The sequence below is a fragment of the Petaurus breviceps genome, unplaced genomic scaffold (assembly GCF_028583685.1).
Source record: "Petaurus breviceps papuanus isolate PSGF00001 unplaced genomic scaffold, PetGlider_PUasm1.0 90792, whole genome shotgun sequence".
NCBI classification, from domain to species: domain Eukaryota; kingdom Metazoa; phylum Chordata; class Mammalia; order Diprotodontia; family Petauridae; genus Petaurus; species Petaurus breviceps.
Window position 1 is genome coordinate 20,420,380 of NW_027187347.1, and position 27,264 is coordinate 20,447,643.

The 27,264-nt window shown below is 36.5% G+C and overlaps 1 protein-coding gene across 3 annotated transcripts in view; it reads left to right on the plus strand.

Moving 5' to 3' along the window:
* IQCB1 (IQ motif containing B1) overlaps nucleotides 1-27,264 on the plus strand; it is a 65,544-nt gene that overhangs the window by 22,715 nt on the left and 15,565 nt on the right. For all 3 annotated transcript variants that reach the window (XM_069070010.1, XM_069070011.1, XM_069070012.1), the window contains 5 exons: nucleotides 1,600-1,699; nucleotides 3,855-4,027; nucleotides 5,945-6,051; nucleotides 12,507-12,616; nucleotides 22,989-23,131. In XM_069070010.1, the coding sequence (XP_068926111.1) occupies nucleotides 1,600-1,699; nucleotides 3,855-4,027; nucleotides 5,945-6,051; nucleotides 12,507-12,616; nucleotides 22,989-23,131 (633 nt within the window). The remainder of the gene's footprint in view (nucleotides 1-1,599; nucleotides 1,700-3,854; nucleotides 4,028-5,944; nucleotides 6,052-12,506; nucleotides 12,617-22,988; nucleotides 23,132-27,264) is intronic.

Below are 27,264 nucleotides of genomic sequence, written 5' to 3' on the forward strand. Positions count from 1 at the left end.
TTAGCCTAGGGGCAGGGAAGATCTTTAAAATTTACATTCGCATTACACACAGGATGAGTTGAATATGAAGGGATGGTATCTAAAAAATAGAATTAAGAAGTGAGAGAGAAATTTATTAGGAGGAGAGGTAGATAAAAGAGGCAAGAGAAAACTGTTACAATAGAGGGGAAGAACAGGAAGGTGAAAGGGAATGGGTCAAACTTACTCTCATTGAATTTGGCTTAAGAAGGGAATAACATACACACTCAATTGGGTATCTTACCCTACAGGAAAATAGGGGGTTAAGGGATAAGAGGGGGATGATAGAAGGGAGGGCAGTTTGGGGGAGAGGATAGTTAGAAGCAAACATTTTTGAAAAGGGACAGGATCAAAGGAGAAAATAGAATAAGTAGGCGGTAGGATAGGATGGAGAGGAGTATAGTTAGTCTTTCACAATATAACAATTATGGAAATGATTTGGGTAACTCCATGTGTACAGCCTATATTGAATTGCTTATCTTCCCAGTGGGTGTGGGTGAGGAGGGAAGAAGGGAAAAAATATGGAACTCAAAAGTTTTTAAAAATGTTTAAAAAAAATTATCTTTTCCATGCAACTGGGAAATAAGATATACAGGTACTAGGTTATATTAACCCATCTTGCCCTACTAGAAAGTTAGAGGGGTGAAGGGGGAGGATATAAGAGAGAACAGATTAGGGGAAGGGATATTCAGTAGGCTTGCTGTTTTGGGGTGGGGATAGGGGAAAGACGGGTAGAAAAGTTGTAACTCAAAATCTTGTGGAAATGAATGTTGAAAATGAAAAATAAATAAATAAAATTTAAAAATAAAAACTTCAAAAGGCATGTTTTGATCTCAGTATCATTCTCCCAGAAAATCCAAGCTTTTTTAAAAAAAATTATGAACTAGAAAATAAAACACGTAAACATTCCCATGTACAAAGACCAGAAAAAGGATCGCAAATGAAACTCTGAATCTATTATGTATGGCTGTTAAAAAAAGTATTAACTTTAAAATGGAAGTACCAACAATTCCCTGCTTATCAGTGCCCCCCCTTTGAATTTACTTAAGCATTTTTTTAAATGAAAGAGAATCATTTAAATCAAGAACATTTTAAACAATTCATGAAAATTTTTTTTAAAACCTCATAATGAAGTTCACTGATTTGTCATTGTTATAACTTTTAAAATCAGAGTCCATACAATCACCCAAACTGGTATGATTTATATTTATGATTATTGAAACTGTTGGCCTTTAGAAACTTTTTTGTAGAGCAGACCTGCACAACTTGTCACCTTCTTGGGGCTGCAGATAGGTTAAACTAGAGACAGAGTGATGATGGTTGGTTGCCATGGGTCATGTGACAAAGGAGAGTGTACAGTGGCAGCCCTACATTTTTCACAGGCTGCCTGAAATGCTTTGGTGGGCCATAAGCAGCCCACAGGGCTGTATGTTGTGCCGACCTGTCCTAGAGTATAGAGAGCAGGAAGTACTCTGTTTTGACACTGATGAAGTTTTAATGCTGAGGTTTCACTTGAAGTTTGGTATTTGCCTGCTTAGTATTTGCATCTTTGATTTTTCCTTTTCCCTTTTGTTCTCACAGTACTACAAAGTGATCATTTTTTACATTTGTTCCTAACTGATGATGTTGAAACAGGATCTGCAGTCATGAATGTACTACAAAACATCTTACAAGTCAAAAGGTGACTTGGTTTATGTAATTTTTTTCTCTGAAATAAGATATATTTAATTTATATCAGTTTTTAGGAAGCACACTATTTTATGTTCTATATCCCTGACACTTGAGAAGTAATAGCAGTGTTTGTCATAAAAAAAATAAAAAGGCAGAATCATACGGTCCTGAAAACTTTATTTTTTAGAGCAATTTGGGTTAAGTAATTTGATCAAGGTTACGCAGCCAGTTATTTCTGGGTGTGGTACTAAGTATCTGAGCCCGGATTCGATCCCAGGTCTGGCGCTCTCACACACTGCTAGAGAAAGAAGGATATCATTTTTTTTTTTATTTTTAGAGGGCAGTTGGGGTTAAGTAACTTGCCCAAGGTTACATGGCTAGTTTTTTTGTGCGGGTGTTGTGTCTGAAGGTGGAACCGAACTCGGGTCCTCCTGACTCCAGGGCCGGTGCTTTACTCACTGCGCCAACTAGCTGCCCTGTGCTAAAAATTTAATAAGCAAATGGAGCTTTTTTTTCCTTTTAGAGCCAAGGAATATCATAAATTAGTACTTCCCAAAAATCAGATCATGATCTGATCAGTTCATGGTGCCCCTTTTCTCTCCCTGGTATGTGGGGTTGGTCAGGAGCACTGTGTAAAACCCTGCATTATATGGTCCATTAGTAGATATTAATTGAGCACATGAAGTGCTCAACAAAACAATATGTTACTGTGGAAGAATACAGAGGAAAAGAGGTCTCAGTCAGTTTGGTGGGTTGGTTGCAATTTAGTTCGAGGCACTAAGCATATAAACATCAAGGAACTAACAAACAATTGCAAAGTGACATCTGAACACACATTGTAGAGTGAAGCCAGTTAGAACCTTAGAGGTCATGCTGATACCATATGTATCACTTCTAATGGGTCATCAGGTAAAAGAGACATCAAATTTGGTGGGATAAGTCAGTGAAAATATTTGGGGGCAGCACATTTTCAAACTGGATCTTGAAAAAAGTTATGAGTTTGAATTTGTGGAGAGGGCCTCTTTCCTAATCAGAAAGAGAAAAGCTTTAGAAACTGGAAGACTTGTTGGAGGACAATCAGGAGATTGGCCTGTTTAGAAGATCATCCCATAGTACTAGATTGCAAAAGGTTAGGGATGGAATGGGTGGGAAAAAGTGGTAGTGGTTGTTTTAAATAGTCATACCATGACTGTGTCTATCAGATTTGTTAAAATTTTATAGTCATTATCTGTACAGTTCATTTGGCAATTAATTGTGTGCCTGCTTGGGGGTACAGTTTTCTCTTCCTCCCCAACTTGCATTCTCTTCTACCTCTCCCCCAATTCCCTGGTCACTGAGATCCCATAGGGCAGCTGGTCAGGAAGAGGTATTGCCCTTGGAAGAGATGAAAAACGCCTGCTTTAATACTTTCAGTGAAAGGAAGAACTTCCAAGTCTTACCATCAACCTAAGGCCCTTGGGTACTTACCATCTGCCATGCTTCTTTGCCCTTCAAACCCCTGCGCACTGTCATGCAATCTACTGATGTATCCTAAGGACTCCTAGGCCTTTCCATCCACCTTATCACTGCATCCTTAGTACTTTAATCCACTCTGTAGCTGAACTTTTATATGTTGTTTCCCCTAATTAGGGTGTGAGTTCTTGATATTAGGGACTCTCATTTTTTTATTTGTATCCCCAGTAGATTTAACACAATGATAAATGCTTAAAAAATGTTCATTCATTAACTGCACTCTGTAACATTTTCCTCCTTTCAAGACAAGATAGTGCACAATTAATTAGCTAAATCAACTGTATAGATAGTAACTGTGGGCCTTAAACATGTTTGATTAACATGGTAACAGTATAACTTGAATTGAGATGTCACAAAGCAATAAATAATCACCACATATTTTATCATCATTTAAATTTTTTCTTGTCTCCACCTAAATCACAACTACCTTAAGGAGATAGACCTTGAGTCATATATCTATATAGCAGTCAAAAAATACTTGTAGACAGGAGTTGATGTATCTTTAGAGTCAAGCAATATGTTTCAGGATTGGTAATCTTTGAATCAAACCACTGTTTTGTGGGAAGTTATCAGAGAAGTGGAACTTTTATGAAATTAATTTTAACACGTGCTTCATCTGCTAATGTTTTTTGGATTTCTTTTTGTTTTATTAGTGGAGACTTGCTTATGATAAAAGAAAAAGCCCTTCATTCGATTTTAGATGAACTTGTTTTTAAGCTTTCATCTTCAACTAGTCTTGTCATTGGAAGTGTTGCTATAAAACTGTTGCTGTTGATGGCCAAATCCCAACCAGAAATTATGATGCTGCTAAGAAGTCGGTATACAGGTAATGTATACATTACTTTTTTGGTCTTGAGATTAGTAAAACAAAAGCATTTTACTGCTAGCTACTTGAATGGAAGTGCAGCTATTACGAAAAAAGAAAAAATTGAGGTGTATCAGTAAAATACCATTTCTTTGTTCTAACAGATGGCCTGCCTCTAGTGCTTTGCTGACATTTTGATGATAAATTCTCCATCCATATCATTATTTTCTAAAAATGAGCCTGGAATAATGTTAGAGGGCTGGTCTTGGAGTCAAAAAGATCCTTCTGGGTTTAAATCCTGCTTCTAACACACTCTAGATCTATGATCCTGGGTTAGTCACTGAACCACATAGTGTTCCAGGCAAATCCTTTAAAAAAAAAAAGACTTTAAGTTGCAGAGGAGTTGCAGGTCTGCTGTAATAGAGGAAGTTTTTTTTTTTGTTTTGTTTTGTCTTTTTTGGTTTTTTTTTTTGGGGGGGGGGTTCTGTTTGAAAGGGGAAGGCAAGGCAGTTGGGGTTAAGTGACTTGCCCAAGGTCATTCGGTTAGTAAGTGTCTGAGGCCAGATATGAACTCAGGTCCTCCTGACTCCAGGGCCAGTACTCTATTCACTGTGCCATCTAGCTGCCCTTAGAGGAAGTTTTTATGCTGGGATTTCTCTAGACAAATAAAATCACAAGTTGTGGTGCAGAAGGGAATTTTAATGGCACCTGATTTTATGCTGTTGACACAACAGATAGATAAGGAGAATAGCTGAGGTATATTTAACTTTTCACAATACTTTTATTCTTTCATCAAGTAGCAGTTATCCTTCACCTTTCTTTGCCAATCTATTCCTTTCCCTCTTCCTACCCACTACATGGGGACAGGGGGTGGGGGGATGAGTGGGGAAGAACAACTCTGAAATAGCACACTAGATCAAGAAGCTAGGAGGAAAGGTTTGAGAATTTTTCTTCACCTTTCCCCTTGGCCTTCTGACTTTTTCATTTGCCACTTGTCAGTAGGTATCAATTCTGTCTCATCTCCAATTCATGCAAATGAGGATAATATATTTAATCCAATAAATTCTGTTACTTAATATTCTCAAAAATAGGGAGCTCTGGTTAATTATGCATTCTTAGGTAAAACACAAATTTTCTTTTTCACTATTTAAAAAAATAATTTTATTGATGTCTCTTGTTTTTATATCCCATTCACTTCCAAATCTTAACTCTTCCTTTACCTCTCTCCAGAAAGCCATCCTTTGTTACAAAGAATAAAAGAGGGGGAAAAAATTTAGCAAAATTCACCAACACGCTAACTAAAACTGATAGTACAACTATTAAACCATAGATTTTGAAGGAATTGGAATACGGTATTTGTATTAGAATCCAAATATACTTAACACTAAAGCAATAGTGAACATAATTTATCTTTAATGATCCAGAAGAATTTGCCTGGCTATTTTTCTCAGTTGAGAAAACAAGTGTCATGGTCAATATTACAGTACCTCTTAACTAAAATTTTGGATGTTGTCAAGGAGCCTGTGGATTTGTTAGAAACTGCACAGGAGAATAACATCTTTACTTGACTTAGTCACACCCTTCCTTTAGTACTAAGTTTATACTAGTCACTCAGTACTTTCTCATTTCTGTTTGTCCTCAAGCAGAGAGACATGTACCTGTTCTTCTGTATCTCAACTTAGTAGTTTCCCCTGTATTTGAGTACACTGATTGATTTAGAGTATTTGGCAACCCTCAAGTCTGGTACCTTGGCTTTTATCAGGATAAGGATAAAATCTTGAAAGAATCTCAAACTTTAATTTTGACAGTGAGAAAGGGAAAATACACTGGCTTTTTTTAAAATATAAAACTCATAACTTTGATATAAATGCTTTTCTGATAATTAGCTGAAGAGCAATCTGTTTTAATCTTAGAATGACTTTGAAAATTAATTTCTAGGACTTAAAAGTATGCTAAGTAAGCAGTGGTCTGGGAAAGAAATTGACCAAGAACTTAAACAGCTTCTCAGTCTGTTATCTTCTGAAGGCTACCAGGAAGAAGACCAGGTATTGAACAATGAACACAGTCTTGATTTTTTATTTTCCCTATTTCCCTTCTAATACTTTTAGTAAGTGGGCTTCTCTTTGAGAAATGTTATCAGATTGGTGAAGTCTTTGCCCCTCAGATTAATACTCCCAGTCTACAAATACATATCATTCTATTTATAATTAGCTCCAAATTGTTAGTATTTTGATTTCAAATTAGTATAGACTATTCAACTCTCTGTTTTATAGTCTGTAGATGCTACTGTATCAGCTGTCAGAATTTATACTAAAATATTATCTTACCAGTGCCTTCCCCCTTTCACTTCACTTTCACACATCCTTTTTGCCTTTCAGTTTAATAGGCATTTTGCAAATATGCATATTTGTTGCACATGCATTTATTATAACTTGCACTTTAAAAAATGTATTTATTTATTTACTTTTACTTTACAGCATTCAGTTCCACAAGCTTTTGAGTTCCAAATTTTCTCCCCTTTCCTCTCTTCCCCCCTCCCACTTATGGCTGCATGCCATCCGATGTAGGTTCTACAAATACCTTCACATTAAACATTAGTCAGGTTGTAAAGAAGGATTATAACCTATGGAACAAACAATGAGAAAGAAAAAAAGAAAACAAAACAAAAAAGAGAGCACACAAGTGGTTTGCTTCAATTTGCATTCAGACTCTGTAATTCTTTTTCTGGATGTGGATAGCCCTTTCCATCATGAGCTTTATGGAGTTGTTATAGCCTTGCATTGCTGAGAGGAGCTCAGTCTATCAAAGGTAGTCATCACAGATACAGTGTGTCTGTAATTGTGTATAACTTGCATTTTAAAGTTTTGAACTTAAGCCCTCTAAAAGAACGTTTCCAAAGTTATAGCAGAAAAAAATATAAGAAGGCTACATTTGAAGAATCTCTACTTAATTTCTTTTTTTTTTCCAAGTATACAGTAAATTCCGCACATTACTTTCAAAACTGCCCGTCATGTCTGTACTTTCTTCTGAATTTCCTTGGGGTTCTTTTCTGTTCATTTTTTCAAAAGTTTCAATGGCCCTCTTTTCTGGCAGGGAGGCGGCCAGCATCAGTATTGCTAAATCCTTCTCTTCCCTCAACCCCCACAATAATTTAATCCACCTAGAGAAGGAAAAAAATTCTTGCAACAAATAAGCACAAACAAAAAGAATCCACACAGTGGTCTTGTACAGTGTGTAGTAATCTTGACTAAGTTCTTTGGTACTTGATTTGCTTCTTTCTGAAAACTTGCAGTATTTTTTTATTGATGAGAAGGCTCTGGATTCTGACTATGACATTGTTAAGACTTTTCCTTTTGGGATTTCTTTCAGTAGGTGATTGAAAAATTCTTTCTATTTGTTTTCTGGTTCTAATGGATCAGCAGTTTTTTTATTCATTTTGGTGGGGGGCTTTTTGTTTTTGTTTTTTTGCTTCTTGGAGAAGGGAAGGTAGGGCAACTGGGGTTAAGTGACTCAAGGTCACATGGCTAGTTTTGTGTGTGTGTTAAGTGTCTGAGGTTGGATTTGAACTCAGGTCCTCCTGACTCCATGGCCGGTGCTGTATTCACTACGTCACCTAGCCACTCCGCATTCATGGTTTTTTTAAACAGTGTTCAGACTTTTGAAAATACTTTTGGTTTTTGGGAAGCACAATGACTCTTAAATTATTTCTCCTTGACCTGTTTTCCAGGTCAGTTGTTTTTTATCTCAGATATTTTACATTTTCTTCTATTTTTTTCAATCTTTTGATTTTATGCTAGTATTTTTTGCTTTCTCATGGAGTTAGTGACTTCTGTTTGGCCTATTCTAATTTTCACGGGATTTGTTTCTTGGGTAAAACTTACCATTTTCTCTTCTAAGGCACTTATTCTTTTTCCAGTTCTTTTCTCAAGAGCTCTTATTTTATTTTAAATTTCTTCTTCATTTCTTCTATATAATCTCCATGGGAAGTCTACTTTTTTTCTTTAGATATCTGCTTATAACTGTTAGGAAGTTACTTTACTCCTTTTAGGGACTGTTTAGGTCTACAATAATTTTTGATACTAGTGAGGTGTTTTCTTTTTTTTTTTTGGAGGGCAATTGGGGTTAAATGACTTGCCCAGGGTCACACGGTTAGTAAGTGTTAAGGTCAGATTTGAATTCATGTCCTCCTGATTCCAGGGCCGGTGCTCTATTCACTGCGCCACCCAGCTGCCCCAAGGTGTTTTCTTTCATTTATTCATCTCTCCAGCTTTTAGTACCAAGTGCATGCTCCTCTCCCTACTAAAAGTTTCCCTGCTTGGCTTTGTGTTGAGTTCCTGTGTTGACCTTTATCTTTGAGGTACAAGATACTTCGTGTTTAGGGCCTTCTCAGGTGTCTCAGGACAGAGTGTTGGGGACCTCGGAGTTCTTATGTCTGAGGGCTGTGGCACTGTGCTGGTTGCTAATTACTATGGTTCCTGGGGCTTGAAGATTCTGGTTGAGGCTTTCTGCTAGTTCCTGGCAGTTTCTGAACTCCTTATGAGGCTCTACTTGTTTGCCTACATTGGCTTTGTTGGTAGAGAAGGGGAAAGATGACTTTCCTGTTGCCCATGGGATTCTGGGTAACTTTTTGCAATTCTAGAGTAGCAGAAATAACTTATTATGGGTTCTCACTGGATTTCTTAATCATGATGCCCTGTGATGTGAACTTGAGAGTTTTTGCTGGAATAGATATATGGGAAGTGGGCCTCTCACTTAGGCACCAGTCAGAAGAGCTGGGTGGGAGCCTATTTCATGGAATTTAAAGGATAATTTTATATTTTAAATAATTTAAATGTGTCATACTACTTATATCTTTGTTTTATGACATTGTTATGTTTTCTGATGTCTTTGATGTCAGATTCTTAGAAATACAGATTTTAGAGATAATAAACATTTATTAAGCACTTATGATGTGCCAAGCACTGTGCTAAGTGCTGGGGATACAAAAAGGAGGCTCAAGGAACTTGTAATTTTGTCAAAATGTGTTAACTCCATCTTTTAACATCATAAAAGCATTAAAAAAAATCCTGTACTAGACCATCTAATGACTCCTGACAATAATAGGTTTCTGAAGAGACAAATTTAGCATCTTCCTATATTATTGTGGGCAGTTGGTAGCATAGTAGATAAAGTGCTGGGCCTAGAATCAGGAAGACCTGAATTCAAATTTGACCTCATGTACTTCTGTAATGACAATGAGAATCTGAAGATCTTCCCTGCCCCTTGGCCCCTTGATATAGGCTTAAGTGACTCTGAGAACCTTCCCTGATTTGAAAATATACTCTGCCCCCTAATAGGCTGAATGTGGTCACATGGAGCCTGTGGAGGGAGGCTTGTTTTTCAGGAACATCCACCCCTTGATACTTTGTGATTGGGCAGTGAGTCAAGAGGGTTGCGACATTCTCTGAGCCAGGAGAAGGCTATATATACCCTGATGTGAGGTTTTGCTTTGGGGCTCACTTTGGGAAGAGTTTGTGATTTGGCCAGGTGAGACTGGGCAGCTGTTGAGCCCCCCAGCTTTGAAAACCCAGATGTTGGTGCTCCCCTCTCTGGTAACTAACTAGGTATGGATGTAATGGTCAGACAGCTGGAAGCCCTAGAAGTCTACTTAATTGTGTTATTTTCTGTTGTAACTTCTGTTTGTATTTTCTGAAGGTCAGGGTGCTGACATTTTACCCTGAACTAGGTAAATGATATATGTTTGACTGATTAAAGTAAAATTGTTAACCCATTTTGAGTTGCTTTCCTTCAGAAAAGCAGATCCAAGAACTTATGCTAGCAGCCATCCTGGGGATGCTAGGGTGCTTGATGCTACAGCTTCCTAGCTTTGTGACCCTGAGCAAGTCATTAACCTTTGTTTGCCTCAGTTTCCTCAGCTGTATAATGGGAATAATAATAGTGCCTTCCTTGCATGGTTGTTGTAAAGATAAATTGAGATAATATTTGTAGAAAGTACTTAGCATAATGCCCAGCACATAGTAGGCACTTTATAAATGCTTTCCCCCTTCCTTTTTCCTTTCCCACATTAGTTTGTCAATAAACATTTATTAAATAAAATTTATTAATAAACATTCTATAGTGCCCTTACTATATGCCAGGCATTATAGAATGTGACAAGTCTATCCTTGTTTAGTCGATTATGATTGCTTACTCATATTAACCTTTTTGTTTCTCTTAATTCCTATGTTTGAACTTCAGAGTTTTTACAAAGCCCTGATCTTTTCATTGGGAATACTTGCAAGTTTTCTATTTCATTAAAGGTCCATTTTTCCCCTGTAGCATTATACTCAGTTTTGCTGGGTAAGTTATTCTTGTTTGTAAGCCTTATATCCTTTGTCTTCTGGAATATCATTCTCTAAGCTCTTTCCTCCTTTGTAGTATTATTAACTGCTAAACCATGAATGATCTTGACTGTGGTTGCTTAATACTTTAATTCTTTCTTTCTGGCCTCTTGCAGTACCTTTTTTTTCACCTTGAAGCTTTAGATTTTGACTTCAATGTTCCTTAGAGTATTCATTTTGTAGTTTCATTCATGTAGTGACCAGTGAATTCTTTCTGTTTTCACTTTGCCTTCTGCTTCAAAGGGATCTAGGCGGTTTTCTTATATGACTTCTTTAACTATGATATCTTCTTCTCATTATGGCATCAGGTAGTCCAAGGATTCATGAATTTTTTCTCCTTGATCTATTTTCTAGTTTATTTTTACTAGGAAATATACGTTACATTTTCTCTTATTTTGTTCAGTCTTCTAACTTTGGTTTAGTATTTTCTTCTCTCCTGGAATTGTTAATTTCTGTTTGCTCTATTCCAATTTTCCAGGAGTCTCATTCTTGGATATGACTTTATACGACTTTATACTTCTTGATTCAAGCTGTCAGTTCTCTAATAATTTTTTTTTTTTCCTTTTGGAGGGCAATTGGGGTTAAGTAACTTGCCCAAGTTTACACGGCTAGCTTGTGTGTGTGTGTGTGTGTGTGTGTGTATGTGTGTGTGTTAAGTGTCTGAGGCCAGAACCAAACTTGGGTCCTCCTGACTCTGGGCTGGCGCTTTACTCACTGTGCCACCTAGCTGCCCCTCTCTAATACTTTTTTACATAGCTCTCTTCTATTTTCCATTTTTTCCCTTTATTGCATGCATGTAATTTACAAAATCATTTTAAGCTCTTTTTTAAGGCCCTTTTTTCACCATTCCCAGAAACTCTAGTTGAACTTGTAACCAAGCTGTTTTCCTTTGAGGCTTTGGTTTATACCTTGAATGTCCCTATCACAATAGTAGCTCATTATGGTATTCTTTTTTTATTTGTTTGTTTGCTCATTCTTTCAGTGTTACTTTCTGACTTGGAACTTTTTGTTGGGCTCAGAGCCACAGAACTACCACTTGTTTCTGTACTTGCAAACACATCTGAAAGCCTGGGACTATTCCTTGCCCTGAACAACCAGAGTCCTCCATCTTGATCTGTGACCCAATCCTGAGGAATGAGTGACAGAGCTCTCAGGTGCCACCTTCTCTGCTTCTTGCACAAAGACAGGCCTCCTCTGAGCCAGGACTTGTGCCCTCTTTTTGCTCTGGGCAGTGCTAGAGGCAGGCTCTTCTTCAGATGCTCCTGATGAGACCCCATCCCCACTGTAGACAGATTTTTCTCTCCTTTTCCCTGTGATGATCTATACTGGAAATAGCACTCACTGGGACTATTTTTTTCCTAGATTTCCTAATCAGAACTCAGTCTAGTGTGTTGTCAAATCTTTGTGAAATAGTCATACTTTGTGGAGAGCTTAATTGTACTTTGTGCTACTCTGTCATCTTGACTAGTCTTCTGGATATTTTTTAAGAGCAGTTGTAGAACCTTTTGCCTGTTGTTATTACTTCCTTCAATCATTCCCTTTGTCAGTATGAGACATAAGACTCTGATGCAGAAATTCTCAAATAACTTAAAGAAACAGGGAGTCAAATATTAGACAGCACTGAAATAAGCAGAGTAGTCAAATCCACCAGAGAGGACAAGATTAGTCAAGAAAGACATTTTGGAGATAAATTTTGAAGTTATCCTTTCTTTAGATATTCTCTAGCTACTGTTTGCAGGACTTATTACAGTATAGGTTGAAGAGAGAAACCTTCCTTTCTATGGCTGCTCTGAGTATAAGCGGCAGTGCTCAGTATAAAGCAGATGTTAGTTACCCTGCCATCTTTTCTGTTTAAGATAAACACTTCTTGTTAAGGCTCATTTTTTATTTTATTTTATTTTTTTAAAGCAATTGGGGTTAAGTAACTTGCCCAAGGTTACACGGCCAGTTTTTTGTGTGTGTGGATGGGTGTTAAGCATCTGAGGCCGGAACTGATCCCAGGTTCTCCCAACTCTGGGGCCAGCGCTCTTACTACACCACTAGCCACCCCGAGGCTCATTTTATAAGAACTAAAATGAAAATAAAATCCCTACAATTTCTTTTCTCATATTAAATTTCAGAAGTTTTATCAAGCAGCTTGCAAGATCCAGGCTGCATGGAAGGGTTTCCAGACTAGAAAGAGAATGAAGAAACTTCCATATGTGGTGACTACTTTGCAGAGGAATTTCAGGTAAAAGAATATGAACAATAACAATAATAACTCACATTTACATAGCACTTTAAGGTTTGTAGAGTTCTTTACATGTCTTGGAAAAGAGTAATGAAGGTCAATCAATGAGTAGAGACAGCCCTGTCAGAGAGATATATAGATGAACTGAAGTTTTAGTGATTTTTTTAATCCCTTTGTCTTGTTTCGTTGTTCCCACTAATTTCTGAGGTAACTTCTTCAGCTGAAGCAGATTTTCAAGTTGGGGCATAAGATGGCAGGGACGTTATTTTGTGTATGAGACTGATGGGGCGGGCCCATATTTATAGAGAGAGCTGGATAGTAGATGATTCTCTGGCTGATTCAATCCACAAAATCTACAATTGTTTCTGTTTTCTAGTTAATTATGGTGAGAACAAGAACAAAAACTAGCATGCTAAAACTTGGGCAGATTTCTGATTTTACTGTCTTTCTCCACCCCACCTCACCCCCGAGTATGCAAACATAAATATACACATATATGCATTCTTTGAAGCATTAGAAATAATAGTAAAAAATAAGCTTTCAGGACATCTCTGTATTGGTGTGGATCTTACTTTATTTGGCATGGAAACTTGCAGGTGAAACTTCCTCATCAGAAACACTTAACAAATTATATATCTGAAACTATTCTGCTTTCAGTAACTTAAATCTACCAGCTGCATTTCTCAGTTATGATAAGATTAAAACAGTAATGCTCCGTGGAGCTAGTCAACAAGTCGTGTCATATTTAAAGCAAGGGTTTGAAATAATAAACAAAATCACCCTAACATAAAGCATGTGATTGTGTCAAGTAAAATTATACAAAATCTCAAGGCAAATTTAAGAGCATAAAATATTTTCCCTCAATTCTTAACATATACTTTGAAGAAAAGGGGGTATGAAAGAAAAAAAAGGAAAGGAAAGGGTGAAAATGTTAAAATATGGTAAAAAGGATCGAAGTTTATCCTTTGCAAGATAATTTAATTTATCCTACTCTGTTTTCATTTTTTATTTTTCTTTCTTATCCATTGCTTTTACTACACAACTGACTTCTTTTCGATTTGTATATTCTTTTGATTACATCTTTTACATAACATCATGTGTATTTGTGATAATACTACAGCCCATTTACACCTTATACATATTTGGGTGACCCACGATTTTGAATCCTTGTGATATTGTATGAATTGTAATTATCACCAAAAAAATATTGATGCTCAAAACTGTGGTTCTTTCTTTCAGAGAGAAGCTTGGGGTTATTGATAGTGCTTCACAGTTTTGCAAATAAAATACAGCCTTCTCTCTTGCCTAGCTTCACCTAGCAGAATGTCACTGATGCAGGCCTTACCAACTTTGTGGAGAGCAGTAAGATAAATGTTGTCCAGCTCCTAGTGGAAGATGACTTAGCAATGGTAGATGTGTTTTAGTAGTTCCATTTATATATATTCTCCACAAAGTTCTCTAATGCCTTATCATGTTCCTTTTTCTGTACTTCATAGAGTTACCACCATAGTTCAGGCCTTCATCACCTCTCACTTGGACTATTGCAGTAGCTTCTTAGTTTGTCTCTGCTTCTAGTGTGTCGCCTGTCCAATTCAGGCTTCAAATAACTACTAGATGAATATTCCTAAAGTTCAGTTTTGACCATGTTACTCCCCCATTCAAGAAGTTCTAGTGGCTTTATATAGACTCTATTACCACTAAGATCAAATATAAACTCCTCTGTTTGGTATTTAAAGTCTTTCATAATCTGATTTCAACCTTTCTTTCTAAGCTGATTATATGTTGCTCCCCTTATGCCCTCTGACATTCTAGTGATGGCCCACTTGTTCCTCCTATATAACATTCAATTTTCCATTTCCAAGACTTTCCCAACATATTTTCTCCCTTGCCTCTCCCTTATCTCCCCTGGACCTCTTTCCTTCTTCTGTCTGCTGCTTGGAGTCGCTGTCTCTTTTCAAGGCTCAACTTAAATGCTACCTCCAGAAGACTTTTCCTGATTCCCCTAGTGGTTATTCTTCCTTCTTTATTCTGTGTGTGTGTATTTTAGGGGATAGAAAACTCAACTAGGAACCAAGAAGACCTGTGTTCAAGTCCCATTTCCAATATATACTATCTTTGTGACCTGAGCAAGTCACTTAACCCCTCAGTGTTCTAGGAGTTATGATGATAAAAATGCAGATCTGTATTGGTAGAGGGAGTTTCCCCATCTAGGAGTTCCTTTTAATCAATCAAATCATAGATTAAGTCTTTGTCCCTATATATATTAATTGTCTATATACATGTTTGGTTTTTTTCTCCCCAGGCAGAGACTGTTTCATTTTTATCTTTGTATTCCCCAGGACCTAGTATAATTGCTGTCATATAATGGATATTTAATAAATGCTTATTGAATTATGTATAGTATGATTTATAGACTCCTCTCACCATTCTGGTTACCCCTCTTTCTATACTCTTTAGCTACAGTGTTCTTCTTAAAATGTCCCAGTAATTATAAATAATATTCTAGATATGGTCTGGTCAGGAAGAGTATGATGGGAACTGCCACCTGCATACTCTTTCTCTTTGAAATGTCCCCTAAAATCACATGAACTTCTGCCGTCTCACAGCGTTGACTCATAATAAACTTGCAGGTCAGTAAAAAGAAACCCAAATGACTTTCACACAAATGATTGTCTAATTATGTTTTCCCCCATTCTGTTTTTGTGAGGATAATTGTTGAACCCTGTATGTATCCCTATTATATTTTACCTCTTTAGATTCAGCTTTATTTTTTCAAGATCTTTTTGAATCTCGAATCTGTCATTCAGTTTATCCTGAGTTTTGTGTCATTTTCAAATTTGACAAGCATTCCTCCTACACTTTCACTCAAGTCCTTGATAAAAATATTAAATACACAAGGGTCAAACATAGATCCTTGAAGCATTCCTCTAAGATCTTTCCAAATCAACATTTGTCTGTTAGTAACTGTTTCTGAGAAATTAACTGACTTTCAGTCAGCCTGACTACTCTTTAATAGTCCACTTCTTTCTACCTTGTCAACAAGGATAACATGAGAGATTTCATTAAGTGCTTTGCTTACAACCCAAGGATACCAAAGCTATTAGATTTCCCTGATCTATCACTCTAGTTATCCCTATCAGTAAAAGACAATTAGGTAAGTTTGGCATGACCTAATTTTGATGAAACTATACTAAATGTTAATGACCAGTGCTTTCTATTCTGTTTCAATAAATTTTATTGCTTCCTTCTTGCTTTTTCAACAGTCATTTCTGGATATAATTCCTACCCCTAAAATTAAACTGTTCCTTGTAACACAGAAGATAGACATGTAAAAACAACTGATAAAATGACTTTATCTGCTAATGTTTGTAACATCATGCCCTAGTATTCCCCTGCCTCTGCAAAGAGAAGGGGAATATATTTTATTAGTTGTTCTCTAAGACTAAGAGCTACTAGGATAACTCTGAATTCAATTTCCTTTTAGTACTTTTTTCATTATTATAGTCACTGAATACATTATTATTCTTTCTCTTAGTTCCTCCTATGTCAGTTAATATAAATCTTTCCTTGTTTATTGGAATTATTCATATTATTTCTTATTGCACAGTAATATTTCATTACATTCAGTTATCATAGTTGGTTCAGCCATTCCTAAATTGGTGGACACCCACTTTATTTCTTGTTCTTTGCTATCACCATTTTCTTTTCTACATGTTCACTAAGTATTCTTTTTTTTTTTTTAAACAATTGGGGTTAAGTAACTTGCTCAAGCTTACACGGCCAGTTATTTTGTATGGGTGCCAAGTATCTGAGGCTGGAACCGATCCCAGGTCTCCCGATGCCAGGGCCGGAGCTCTTACTGCGCCACCTGGCCGCCTCTTCAATAACTATTCTTTTGGGAGAATGTTCTAGAATTTAGTCAAGACTCAAAATCAGGCTTATGTTAGCCAGTCTGATCAGTGTGAAGTGATACCTCAAAGTTGTTTTAATTTACATTTCTCTAATGATTTCTCCAATGATTTAGAACATTTTTTATATGATTATTGATAGCTTTTATTTCTTCCTCTGAAAATGCCCTATTCCTATCCTTGGATCATTTATCAATTGGAGGATGGTTCTTAATCTTGTAAAGTTTAGATTATCTTGATATATGGTGTGAAATATTGGTCTGTATCTAAGTTTCTGCCAGATTACTTTTCTAGTTTTTGTCAAATAGTGAGTTCTTTCCCCAGTAGCTGGGATCTTTGGGTCTAAAAACACTAGGATTCTGTGCTCATTTTTTTTTATATTGCAGACATAATATGTTCCAATCATCAACCTCTCCATTTTGCTCAGTATCATGTTGTTTTGCTGGTTACAGCTTTATACTGTTTGAGATCTAGTGCTCTTAGCCCCCAGCTTCCTTCCCCATTTTTTCCCATTGATTGATTCTCTTGATATTCTTAACTTTTTTTGCTTTCAGGCGAATTTTGTTTTTATTTTTTTCTCACATAAAGTAATTCATTGGTAGTTTGGTTGGTAAGGCACTGAATCAGTAAATTAAATTAGGCAATATGGTCATTTTTATTTTATTGTTTTGAGTTTGCTTCACTTATTTAGATCTGTCTCTATTTGTTTATAGTGTTTTGTAATTGTGGTCATATAATCCCTGTGTGTGTCTTCGCCGGTAGTCTCCTAAGTGTTTTGTACTGTTTGTAATTATTTTAAATGAAATTTCTCTTCCTATCTCTTCTGACTAGGTTTTTCTGTTAATGTAGAGAAATGCTGTTGATTTATATGTGTTTATTTGATATCCTACAATTTAGCTAAAGTTGTTAAAAGTATCCATTTTTTATTTTACTCTCTAGGGTTTTCTAAGTGAACTGTCATGTCATCTATAAAAACTAATAGTTTTCTTATTGCTTATTGCTTATGCTTATTCCTTCAATTTCTTTCTCTTGTTGTATTGCTATAGCTAGCATTTCTAATTTAATATTGAATAATAATGGTAATAATGGACGTCCTTACTTCACCCCAGTCTTATTGGAAAGGCTTCTAGCTTATCCCCATTATACAGAATACTGGCTCCTAGTTTTAAATAGATCCTTATAATAAGAAAAGATGCCCTTTTTTTTTGCTTTCTAGTACTTTTAACAGGAATGAATGTTGTATTTTGTCAAAAAGCTTTTTCTGCATCAGTTGAAATTATCATATGATTTTTGTTGTTAATATGATCAATTATACTTCACATTGCCCTGATATTGAACCAGCCTTGCATTCCTGGTATAAATCTAGCCATAATGAATGATCTTTGTGATATATTGCTGTAATATCCTCGCTTAGTATTTTATTTACATTTTTTGCATTAAAGTTTATTAGGAAATTGGTCCATAGTTTTCTTTCTCTCTTTTAACTATCATTGATTTAGGTATATTTGTGTTATAGAAAGAATTTGTTAGGGCTTCTGTAGCAATTTTTTCAAATGATATTTGTAGCACTGGAATTAATTGATTTTTCTGTTTTTGTTTTTTGCTTTTTGGAGGAAGGAAGCCTGGGCAATTGGGGTTGAGTGACTTGCCCAAGGTCATACAATTAGTAAGTGTTAAGTGTCTGAGGCTGGATTTGAACTCAGGTCCTCCTGACTCCAGGGCCAGTGCTCTATTCACCACACCACCTAGCTGCCCCTGGAATTGTTTTATGTGTTTTGTAGAATTTGCTTGTCAGTCCATCTGGTCCTGGAATTTTTTTCTTAGTGAGTTCATTTATGAATTGTTCAATTTCTTTTTCTAAGATAGGGTTATTTTAAATATTCTATTTCCTGTTATGTTAATCTAGGCATTTTATATTTTTGTAAATTTTCACCTATTTCATTCAGACTGTCAGTTTTTATTGGCATACAATTGGGCAAATAGCTCATATAAGTTGCTTTATTCACTATATCCATTCCTACCTTTTTTATTTCAGCTGAAGAATAATAGATTCTTCTCCAGCCCCTTATTTTTAAAAATTATTTTATTTATTTTCAGTTTTCAGCATTCACTTCCATAAGATTTTGTTTTAAATGTTTCCCCCTCCCAAGGTGTGCAATCTGATGATAAAGGCTCTGCATATACACTCATATTAAACATATTTTCATATTACTCATGTTGTAAAGAAGAATTAGAACTAATGGGAGGAACCACGAGAAAGAAGAAACAAAACAACCAAAGACAAAGAGAGCAAATAGTATGCTTGCATCTGCATTCAGACTCTAAAGTTCTTTATCTGGATATGGATAGCATTTTACATCATGCATCTTTTGGAATTGTCTTAGATCCTTACATTGCTAAGAAGAGCTAAGTCTATCAAAGTTAGTCATTGCACAATGTGGCTAACCCTTTATTTTAATTCTATTTTTATTTTTCTGTTTCAAGCAGGTTTCTTGTAAATAACATAACGTTGAAATCTGGTTTCTAATCCATTCTGCTACCTTCTTTATGGGTGAAGTCATCACATTCACAGTTTTGATTGCTAATTGTATGTTTCCCTCCATGTTATTTTCTTATATTTATTCTGCCCTTTTTTTTTTAACCCTTTCCCGTCTCTAAGAGTCTGTTTTGCTTTTGGTCTCTACCTCCCTTAATCTTTTCTCTTTCTTAATAATCCACTCCTGCCCTTTCTCTTAACCTGTTTCCCTCCTATGTCCCTGTTGAGTAAGATGAGTTTCTGTGTCTAATTGTGTGCTTATGTTTATTCCCTCCTTGAACCAATACAGCTGAGAGTGAGTTTCAAATGTTATCTGCTTTCCTCAGTGTCACCTCCATTTTATAAACTCTTTCTTATACTCTTTTGTGTTTATTTCTGTGAGATAATTTTCCCCATTCTTCTCCTTTTCCCCCTTTCATATTGCACTCCTTTTCCCCACCCTCTGTTCTTTTGAAATCAAACATAATAGAATCATACCTAGGCCTTCTATCTAATTAGACTCCCTATAAGACCCCTGGTGATGATAAAACTTCTGAGGCATTACATGTATCATCTCTCCATAGAAGAATGTAAATAATTTTACCTTGTTTAGTCCCTTATGATTTCTCACTCATGTTTATCTTTTTAAGCTTCTCTTGAGTCCTGTTTTTTATTTTATTTTATTTTATTTGCTTTTTTGGAGGGCACTTTGGGTTAAGTGACTTGCCCAAGGTCACATGGCTAGTTTTTAATGTTAAGTGTCTGAGGCCGTATTTGAACTCAGGTCCTTCTGACTCCAGGGCCAGTGCTCTATTCACTGCGCTACCTAGCCGCCCATGTCCTGTTTTTTGAATGTCAGATTTTCTATCCAACTCTGTTCTTTTCATTAGAAATGCTTGAAAGTCCTTTATTTTGTTATATGTTCACTTCTCCCTCTTTATTCTCAGTTTTTTTGTTATTCGTTGTTGTAATCCTAGATTCTTTGCCTTCTAGAACATCACATTTAGCCTTCCTCTTTTTAATAGTGGTAGCTGTTAAATTGTGTGTGGCCCTGACTAGGGCTCCACAGTACTCGAATTCTTTCATTCTGATTGCTTGCAGTATTTTATCCTTGACCTGTGAGTTCTGAATTTTGGCTATAGTATTCCTAGGAATTTTCATTTTGGTGTTTTTTTCAAGAAGTATCCACTGGATTCTTTCATTTCCTACTGTGCCCTCTGATTCTAGGATACTTGGGCAGTTTTCCTGCCCATATCATGAAATATGATGTCTTGGCTCTTTTTTTGTTCTAAGCTGTCAGTTCAGTGATTCTTAAATTTTCTCCTTAATTTACTTTCAACTTATTTGTTTTTCTTATGAGATCACTTTTTTTTTCAGTTCTTTTTGACTTGGTTATATTGTTTTTTGATGTCTTGTAGAGTCATTAACTTCCATTTGGCTAATTCTAATTTTCTTCCCAATTTTTCCTCCACTTCTCTTATCTGCTTCTTAAGGTCCTCTATGTCCTGTAACCAGATTGTATTTTTCTTTGAAGCTTTTGGTGCAGGAGTTCTGACTTCACTGCCTTCCTCCTGTTCCATGCTTTGATCCTTTTTGTCCCCAAAATAGGAGCCTAATGTTGGATTGCTCTGCTTGGTTTGCTTCCTTTGCCTGGTCAAGTTGCCACTCAATTACTTGACTTTTGGGCTTTTTGCCACAGTAGGACTCTGCTACCAGACAGGGGAGCTTTGTTCCAAACGCTGGGGTTTTCTCAGCTGCTGGAGGTATTAGTTGGGTACCGTCTTTGAAGCCTCCACATGCTCTGGCAAGCTGGTCACACACCTCAGGACCTCCACCCTAGACCGCAATCCAGATCCAAGCAGATTGGTCGCTTGGTCCCCCTACAGTCTGCAGGCCAGGAGCTGAAGCTGCCATGTGTAGGCAGCTCTGCTACAGCCCTCAGTGGCTTTTCCCTCCAGGGGATAAAGGCCGATGCACTCTCAACTACTGGATCCCAAAGTCTACGCTGCACTGACCTCTCACTTTGTCCTATGTGTTGATAATTGTGGAAACCGCCACAGCTGCTGGTGCTCTGGAGTCCCTCCAGCTGGTGTTTGGTCAGGCCTGCCCTGGGGCTAAAACCTCTGGCTCGTGCGGGCCAGGGTCGGCTCCCAAAGCGCTGCGCTGGCTTCTTGCTGCCGGCCTACCAGGCTGTCCTCAGTGGGAGGTTAGCTTCTCTGTGTAATTTTGTGGGTTCTGTAGCTCCAAAGTTTGTTCAGAGTCCCCTTTTACATGAGTTGGAGGAGGTAAAAACTAATTCTAATTTTCAAGGTGTTTCTTCAGTGAGATTTTGTACCTCCTTTACTAAGCTGTTAATTCTCTTTTCATATCTTTCTTCCATAGCTCTCATTTGATTTTTTAAATCATTTTCAGCTCTTAACGCTTCAACTCTTCTAGAAATTCTTGTTAGACTTTGACCAGTCTTCATTTTTCTTTAAGACTTTGCTTGTGCAAGGAATATAGCTATCTGAAGTTTTAATTCTTCATATATGAGGTAATTTTAAAGGTTCCTTATAGTTTTCTTGGTCCAAAATTCCTCACTTACCTACATGTGTCTTTTTAGCAGGGATTTGTACGTTAATCCTTCCTTGTTGGGTAGCTAGGTGGCACAGTGGATGGAGCACTGAGTCTGGAGTCAGGAAGACTCATTTTTGTGAGTTGAGTTCAGGCCTTGGACACTTACCAGCTGTGTGATCCTGGGTCACTTAACCTGTGTGGATCAGTTCCTCATCTGTAAAATGAGTTAGAGAAGGAAATGGTAAAAACTCCAAGTGAGGTCACAGAAAGTTGTACGTGACTGAAATGACTCAACAACCACAAAATCTTCCTTAGTGTTAAGGTATTTTTAAGTCCCTATTCAAATGAGACTGGGAGAAGGGATACATAAACTGTTAATATTTTAACACAAATTACTCTATCAAATTAATTCTTTATTCATCAGTTCTCCCTGAGTAAATTGAAAAAAAAAGAGATAATTATATTTGAGAAGAGATTAGAAAAACATGATTGTAGGGCAAACCACTATGCAGCTCTGTAGCAGGGAGCTTTAGATATTTGCAAATACACTGTGAGGTGGGGTGCCAAATGGGAGTGAGGAGGCCACCAAAAAGGTGAAAATATACCTGAAAATTTTGCTTATTTTGCTTCCAGTGTTTTTTAAAAAGAAAAAAAAATATTAATCTTCTATAATCATACAATTTCAGACCTTGGAGGGCCTTTAAAGATCATCTTGTTCAGCCCTTAACCTCCTTCTCCCCCAAAGATCCAGACTCCATAGTCTACAAAAGAAAAAAGCAGGACCCAAAGAGGACTTGATCCAGTTTGCTCAGTGAAACTACTTTCACTAGACCCTGGACTAGAACTTCTTTTTGCTGTTAGTCCTCTGCTCTTTCTACTTCCATACTGAATTTGAAATAAAAGTAGTGGTGGGCTGGGGGAAGTGGAGGGGTGGGAAGGTGAACTATAATTTTATTGGCATAGGAATGTATCTCAGAGAACATAGTCTCTTCTACAACTTCCAGCCTTAATTGCCTGAGGCTCTGAATGGTTGTGCCGAGAGCAGGCAAGTCTGGTCATTCATGATAAGATTATAGCCTGGCCATTCCTATGAATAGTTGGTGTGGGGTTGGTATGGGGATGTCCTAATTTCAAGCAGTGTGCAAAGAAAAAATAAATAGCGTTTTGAGTGCTAGACAAATGTAACCCTGTAAAGTGATGACTTTACATATCCTGGTTCTCTTTGCTAGGAATGTCAGAGGTGATAGAAAGGAGTAGGAATGACTAAAGAATGCCAGGTATTTTTACAAATGTTGGCCAAGACAATGCAGATTTGGTTACTGAATGACAATTTTATGGCCATATGATGTTTTAATACTATTTTTAAGTCTCAGTTAATACTTCCATCTACTAGAAATAAACGAGAACAACAGCTGCTGAAACTAAAGAAGCAGAAGGAGGAAGAGGATCTCAGGTTACAATTGCAACTTCAAAGACATAGAGCCATAAGAATATCCCGGGAGCATCGGCTAAATTTGCTGGAAATAGTTCATCCAGGTAAGTGGTGACAATATCAGTTGTGTAAGAATAAGAGGTTACCATGTAATTTCCTATTACTGAAAAACTATTTTTCTAGTGCTTTTTTTTAACCGCAGACTTATTCAGTCATTCTCATTTGTTGTTCTTTTCTCAAATGTTTAAAGACTTTTAGGTCTTACCCTTTCCTATAATTAAGATAAATTAATGTAGTCAACCAAACTAGGAAAAACCAAATGTCCATTTTAAGACTCCCACTAGTGATAGGACAGCAAAGGGAAGCAGGACTGACCATGATGCATGTAACATTACCATTCAGCTTTGACAGTTTCTTATGTATCCAGGAAAGAGATATAGGAAAATTTTTTCATTCAGAAGCCACAAGGGGTTCCAGGTAAATAATTCTGTACTGAATTGGTCACTGTCTTTGATTTTCATTCTCTCACATTTTACTAGCTCCTTTCCTGCTCCTTACAAAACCTGCCCATGTTTTCCCCCATCATTAAAAAATCTTCACTTCTACCTTCATTCTACCATCCTTGCTAGCTGTTTTCCTATATTTGTCCTCCCTTCCATGGCAAAATTCTTTGAGACAGCCATCTGTACTCAGTGCTTCTGCTTCTCCTGTGTCTTATGTAATTTGGCTTCCCTCCTCATCAACTGAACAGCTAGCTCTTTCTAGGATTACCAGTGATCTCTTAATTGACAAATCTAACGACCTTTTTTCCAAAGCACTGTTAATGCTGATCACCTTTTCTTTCTTGATGCTCTTCTCCATCTAGGTTTTTTGGACACAGTTCTCTCCTGGTTCTCTTCCTATCTCTTCAGCTATCCTAAATCTCCTTGGCTGAGTCATCTTCCATGCCATGCCCATTAAGTGTAGATGTCCCCCAAAACTTTGTCTAGGGGCCTCTATTTTTTTCCCTTTTTACCATTTCACTTGGTGATCACATCATCTCCAGGGCTGAATTATCTCTATACAGATAATTCCCTGATCTGTTTATCTAGCTCTAATCTTTCTCCTGAACTCTAGTTCTGCATTGCTTTTTAGACATCTCAAACTGAAGGTCCTAGATTTATCTCAGACACAACATTTCTAAAAATGTTTTAGAATTCAGAATTCTAAAAATTTCTAAAAACATCAGACTCAATTTCTAAAACAGAAATCATTACTTTTCTCCACCCTTCTAAAAAAAAGTAGGAACTGTCTTTCTTTTTTTGTCTCTTTGTATTCTCAGTGCTTACCACATCTCCTGGCACATGGTAAGCACATAATAAATGCTTGTTAACTTGACTCCTCCCAGGTTCCTAGTCACCCAGGCTCAAAGCTTCATTGTTATCCTGGACTACTCACTTTCATTCACCTGACCTGTTGTCAAATACTGTCAGTTCTACCTTCACCACATCTCTTGTTATATGCCTTCTTTTCTTCATTTACACAGCCACCACTTTTGTTTGGTTCGTTATTATCACCTCTTGCCTAATCTGTTGAAATACGTTTAAAATTTTTTTATGAACTCCAGAACCAAATGGATTTACAAGTGAATTCGAGCAAACATTTAGGGAACAGTTAATTCCAGTACTATATAAACTATTTTGGAAAATAAGCAAAGAACTCAAATTCTTTTAACACAAATATGATGCTGATACCTAAACCAAGAAGAGCACAAACAGAAGAAGAAACTATACACCAATTTCCTAATGAGTATTGATGCAAAAATTTTAAACAAAATATTAACAAAGAGATTACAGCAGTATATCACAAGGATCATACACTATGACCAGATGGGATTTATACCAGGAATGCAGGGCTAGATCAGTATTAGTAAAGTTATCAGAATAATTAGACTATATCAATAACAGAAATCATATAATTATCTCAATAGATGCAGAAAAAGCTTTTGATAAACTACAACACCTATTCCTATTAAAAACATTAGAAAGTAAAGAAATAAATGTTGCTTTTCTTAAAAGGATAGGCAGTATTTTTCTAAAACCAAGATCAAGCATTATCTGTAATGGGGATAAAGTAGAAACCTTCCCAATAAGGTTAGGGATTGAGCAAGGATATCCATTATCATCTTAATATTATTATACTATAAATGCTAGCTGTATCAATAAGACAAGAAAAGAAATTGAAGGAATAAAAATAAACAAGAAACAAAACTGTCTCTCCTTGCACATTATATAATAGTATATACTTAGAGAACCTTAAAACTAATTGAAACAATTAACAACATTAGGATATAAAGTATCCTAAAATATTGGCAGGATGTAAAACAAAACCATATCAATCATCAACATTTCCATATGTTACCAACAAAACCCAGCAGGAAGAGATAGAGAAATTCAATTTTAAATAACTACATATAATACAAAATACATAAGAGTCTAACTACCCAGCTCCCCATAGGAACTATATGAACACAACTGCAAAAAGTTTTTTCACACAAATACAGATCTAAACAATTGGAGGGCAGCTAAGTGAAGCAGCAGATCAATGGCCAGGTCCGGAGTCAGGAAGATTCATCTTTGTGAGTTCAAATTTGGTCTCAGACACTTACTAGCTATATGACCCTGGGAAAGTCACTTAACCCTGTGTGCCTCAGTTTCCTCATCTGTGAAATGAGCTGGAAAAGGAAATGTCAAACCCACTCCTATCTCTTTGCCTAGGAAACTTCAAATGGGGTCACAAAGAGTTGGACGTGACTGAAACAACTGAACAGTAACAAACAATTAGAGAAATATTAACTGACCAAGGATATGTTGAAACAATATAATAAAAATGACAATATTACCTAAATTATTTTACTTATTCAGTGCTATCAATAAAGCTACCAAATAATTCTTTTACAGAACTAGAAAAAATGGTGACAGAATTCATCCGGAAAAACAAAAGTCAGGAATATCAAGGGAACCATTTTTTTTTTAAGTGAAGGAAGGGGGCCTAACAAAATTCAAAACTATACTACAAAGCAGTAATCATCAAAAGTCTAGTAGTGGGTAAGAAATAGAATTGTTAATCCATGAAATAGATTAGGTGCACAATGTGTAGAAGTAAATGACCACAGTATTCTAATGTTTGACAAATCCAAAGAGCCAAGAACTCACTATTTGACAAAAGCTGTTGGGAAAACTGGCAAGCAGTCTGGCAGAAACTAGGCAGAGAACAGCATCTCATACCACATATAAGATAAACTCAAAATGAGTACGTGATTTAGACATAAAGGATGATATAAGCAAATTATGGAATTGTGGAAAAAATTATACATCATATTAATGGATAAGGGAAGAGTTTATAACCAAATGAGATAGAGAGAACTATAGGAGAGTTAATAGATATTTTGATTATATTAAATTAAAAAGATTTTGCACAAACAAAACCAATGCAGTCAAAATTAGAAGGAAAGCAGGAAACTAAAATAGGAGAAAATTTTACAGCAAGTTTTTCTAGTAAAGGCCTTACTTCCCAAATATATAGGGAATTAAGCCAGATTTACAATAACAAGAGCCATTCTCCAATTGACAAAGGCTGAAGGATATGAACAGGCAGTTTTCAGAAACATAAATCAAAACTATCAATAGTCATATGAAAAAAATGCTCTAAATCTCTAATGATTAGAGAAATACAAATTAAAAGAACTATGAAATACTTCCTCACATCTCAGATTGGCTAACATGACAGAAAAGAAAAATGACAAATGCTGAGGGGGATGTGGAAAAGTTGGGACATTAATGCCTCCCTTAATCCAGTTTAAATTGCTCTCTATTAGAAAAAAAAAGTCAGTGGGGGTGGGGAGGACCAGAAGTCTTCCTCTAAGTGTATTTGTTCCCATTCCACAGTCACCTTCTTTACTTCTTTCTCCATATCTGCACTGGGTTTGGGGACATGGCACCTTTGTTTAAATCATGTTTTTCTATTTTTTACTATATATGTGACCTTTGAGAAGTCACTTAATTTGTCTGTAAAAAGAAAAGACCAACCTTGGTGATCTCTAAGCCCATGTCCAGCTCTAAATACCAGGACCAGATGATCTTTGTGCATATTATCACCTCTCCTTTGAGTGCCTTCCCTACTCTTTTCTTCAGCAATCTCTCATTCACTTGGTGGGAAATATAATAGAAATAGAAATTACACCTTTTGGAAAATTACT